General features: G+C 35.5%; 1 protein-coding gene across 2 annotated transcripts in view; it reads right to left on the bottom strand.

The window, feature by feature from the left end:
- Positions 1–146: 146 nt before the first annotated feature.
- The window catches only part of msraa (methionine sulfoxide reductase Aa), a 65,401-nt gene continuing 61,095 nt past the window's right edge, over positions 147–4,452 (bottom strand). The window contains exon 6 of one of the 2 annotated variants that reach the window (XM_016537550.1): positions 147–414. In XM_016537550.1, coding sequence (XP_016393036.1) covers positions 244–414 — 171 coding nt within the window. In that variant the 3' untranslated portion in view covers positions 147–243. The remainder of the gene's footprint in view (positions 415–4,452) is intronic. The other variant, XM_016537551.1, reaches the window with a different exon arrangement.

Below are 4,452 nucleotides of genomic sequence, written 5' to 3'. Positions count from 1 at the left end.
GCTTTATTTCACTTCTTTTGGACTGATGAACTGCAACACCCACTGACTGCCGTTAAACAGCTTGGAAGATCAAAGTCAATTTTTAATATAACTCCGACTGGATTCATCTGAAAGAAGGAAGTCATATACGCCTAGGATGGCTTGAGGGTGAGTAAATAATGGGCTAATTTGCATTTTTGGGTGAACTATCCCTTTAAGGCAAGTCAATATAAATTTGTTCAATCACAGGACAGGAGAAGCATGTTAATTTTTACTCTTCCGTCCTATTGGGCAGGAGACCCCGGTGCCGCCCAGTCCACAGTAGCCGTTGAGGTTCTTGCTGAGGTACTGCTGGTGATAGTCTTCTGCATAGTAAAACTTCTTAGTCATTTCTATTTCTGTGGTGATGGCTCCAAAACCCTCTTCAGTCAGCACCTGATGACAGAAGGCCATTTATGATCAATATACAGTGACATTTAGAATATTTGAGCACATTTAACCTGATGAGATCAGTGTAATTTTGTTGTAGCCTTAAGTGAAGTTCATATATTAGAACAAAATAGAAGAATAAAATGAAATCAAGCTTTTTTTGTTTTAAGTCTTACTTATGTTAAATGTTGAAATCAAGGTTTCCTTTACTAAAAAAAAGTCATAAGTAATTTTTTTATAACAATTGTCCATTGTCTCTGACCTTTAGAAGTAAACAATCTATTTTTGTCTTTGTAGCTTTAAGATCTTTTTATATATATAAATATGTATATGTATTACATTATTGTAAAGCCTACAGGAATAAACTTTATTTTAACATTAGTATAATAATTAATAACTTTTAGGTTTGGCTACATTATTCTGTGATGTTTAATATCCTGGTGTTCTCTTCCAGGCCCATAGTAGATCCTTTGTGAAGCAGTACAGCATTCATTTAGTGAGAGACCCAGAAAAAGGGAGTAATGGGGATTTCTAAATTGAGAGGGAAGGGCAGATGTTCACTTTTCGTTCCAGATGTTGAAAGTAGTCCGTTAGGAGGATTATGGGAAGGATGAGTACCCTGCTCTCCTAATGCCTGAGGCCACTCCAATGATCCCCGCAGCATCCATGGCTTCCACATGGCTGGTGCGTGGAGTCTATATTGATCTGCCCGTTTGTCTCTCTCTCTCAGTCAGAGTTTGATTGTTTGGGGTCGATGAGAGACAGCAGTGGGACTGTGGCTTTTGTGAAACTAAGAGATCACTGCACCAGATTACCTTTCCACAACCCACCTTCACGTGTGGACAGTCTGACCCGAGGACTGAACTGAACTGAAATTAATAAAACCGATAATTGTTATGCTGAAATCTGATTGAAACAGCCACATTAAAAGTTGTTAAATAACCAACTGTTGCTGCACATCAATTCTACATTAACACCAACAGTCTAAAAAAAGTCTGTAAAAATAGGGCCCAGTGTACTGTGGTAATATGAAGGAATTTTCCAAAGGTGTTTTACACATATTTTGAATTACACATTGCATCGTGTTCTGTTTTATAGTTAAAACTATTTATTTAAAAAAATTATATATATATATACATATACATACACATGCACACACACACACTGTATATATATATATATATATATAATTAATGATTCTATTATAATAGTTATGAATAATTACATTTTATAAAATTATATACATTTAATTCTATAATTTTAATATAATTGATAATATTAATGTTATATATATGTTAACACAATTTGAAAAGTTTGATTTAAAAGACATTTTATTTTTTACCACAGACTAATAACATAAAAGCATTTTATTGCCATCATTTATTAAAGCTCCACTTTGTATTGTGGTCAACAACATCCCTTGGTAAATGACTCCCACACTGCCTCAGTTGGCTTACTGTTCTAGAGTCCTCTGCCTTTCCCATCTTTGGGGAAAAAAAGTGCGCACAACAACTTTCTCAATTCTTGACACTGTGACACCTGACACGCTTTAGTGCAGAATTACACACTGAAAAAGCACCATTTCTGCACCTAGTTTTGCTTGCAATAGTGCTTAGCAATTTTTTCTGTCACCTACCTTTCCCATTCTCTAACCCTTTCTCTCTGTCTCTGCGTCTCAGTGCCTGTGTGAGAGGGAGGGTTGATTCTGTGAAGGAACCTGCCAACTACCACATTTTGCTGACCATCTGGCAAGAAGCAGTTACGCACCTGTTAGGAGCAGCTGCAGGAGACAGGAGCTAGGTACAGACATATCATCTCTCTCTCTCTGTCTCGCTGTCTTTTTATAAAGTCCTAGCAAACCCTGTACATCCATCCATCCATCAGATGCCCTGAAGGGCCACAGGGAGCTCCGCCAGTGAAGACAAATTAATACAGGTTCAACTGGAAGGCATGTGGGCAAAATGTGCCTGCTTTCACCAGATGAAAAATTTCATCCTGTGCAGAAAATTGAGGTTGCCACAATGTCACGGAATTTGAAGAAAACGCTTACAATTGAAAAAATTGACACCTGCTGACAAGACCAGCATGCATTTCCATGCTGGCCCAGGCTGATTTATTATAGTTAGAAAAAATTATTTGGTGATGCTGGTGGATCTTAAAGTTAACATAGTTAAGCCAGACTAATTATAGTGTTTTTTTCTGACGTGTGGACACTTCTGAAGATAATACATGAGATGTTTCTTTTAGAGATGCACAGGTTGCAGACCAAATTGTGACTATACGAGACAAAAAAAAAAAAACCTTGTGAGAATAATTTAAAATCTATTCAAGAAAAAAAGTTTTTTGCATCTATGTGAGATATATATATTCTCATACATGTTTCCTGCACGTAACAATGAACACAGCGTGCCACAATGCCACAAAATACTCTTATCCAACCAGTTATTTTTAATGAGTCGGTCAAAAAGATTCATAAAACAGGTCCCAAATTCGTTGTGCAAGTTATTGTTCTGAATCAGATCCACTGAATCAGTGAATCATTTAAAGCTGATACTGAGTTCAAAACTGACTTTCTCCCTGAACTTAAAAAAAAAAAAGAATTAAGTGCAATTTAGTACTAACTTTAACAAGAGCATTTATTATTCTTGTAAATGTTAATTCCTACAAATACTTATATATTTTTTTTAAATGTTGAACATATTAACATTACTACATTATAAACTAAAAATAAACAATAGTATCAATGAACATCAATCAAGATTAATAAATGCTGAAAAAAATATTTATTATAAATTATTTGTTTATTTTTAATGTTAATGTATAAAAATGTATTATAAAGTTAGGAAAAATATTATTATATATTATATTATTACATATTGCACACATAAAAACACATAAAAAATAAATATTGCATGTATCTACAGAAAAAAGTACAAAAAGCTGTCAATGGTGTGAAGATCTTTCAAAAGATGCTCCTTTGTACCTAGTACCTTAAATGTGCATAATAGCACCTAAAGTGTACATATTAGTACCTTTTGAAAGGGTTTTGCCCTAGTGAACCCATGAGTGTAGTTTTTGCTGGTGAAATAGTTCTCTGCTGTCTTATCTCTTTCTGTTTTGAGTCAGTAAACCCATCTGACAAGGCCTTAGCAATGCCTTCCCACTAGCTAAATAACACAGCACGAGTACTCCAGGTCTGTACCATCAACCACCGCTCTCAACGGGCAAGTGCCAACAAGCAGCTGGCCAAGCTGGCATTGGCCAAATGCAGCAAATCCCAGCACAGGGTCTGGCTCCACCCATCAACATACCATCACCAGCTCACTCCAACACATGTGCGGCTATTAGCAGGAACAGTCACCAAGGAGACGTGCTGTTGGGCAGCGTGGCACGGTTTTGTGCTATCTGAGAGAAGGGGGATATGACCAATTTACTGATAATGGCATATCAAGATGTCAATTTCCATTTCTACCTTTTGGAACACAGATACGAACAGCTGAAGCAAGAACCTCCCTTAAAACAGACCAGAGCTGTGAGCCAAGAGCCTGTAATAATGGAGAACGTTAAGATGAGTTTAATTTATCAGGTTCATTTAGGAAACAGGAAGTATTATTACACTCGGTCTGGAATATTTGATTTTTGATTGGTCTATCGTGCCTCTTGTATTCACTACACATTCTATTTTCATGCAACTGCAAGAACATCTAATTGGCGCCATCTTTTTAGAAAGAAATTAATACTTTAATTCAGTAAGGATGCATTAAAGTGACAGTAAAGACTTGCATTATTCCAAACAATTCAGTTATTTTGAACACTCTATTCATCAAATAATCCTGAAAAAATGTTTAGAATACAGTTAATGCTCAGAAATTTTTCTTAAGCACCAAAGTAGTATATTAGTATGATTTCTGACGGATCATGTGACACTGAAGTAATGCTGACAAATTCAGCTCTGCGATCACAGAAATAAATTGCATTTTAAAAAAAAAGTATATATATAAAAATTATATATATATATATATTAGTGCTGTCAAACGATTAATT

The sequence above is a fragment of the Sinocyclocheilus rhinocerous genome, unplaced genomic scaffold (genome assembly GCF_001515625.1).
Source record: "Sinocyclocheilus rhinocerous isolate Xijiao unplaced genomic scaffold, SAMN03320098_v1.1 scaffold185, whole genome shotgun sequence".
In the NCBI taxonomy this organism is placed as follows: Eukaryota; Metazoa; Chordata; class Actinopteri; order Cypriniformes; family Cyprinidae; genus Sinocyclocheilus; species Sinocyclocheilus rhinocerous.
Note: the sequence above shows the minus strand (reverse complement) of the source record. Positions and strands in the feature narration are given on the sequence as shown.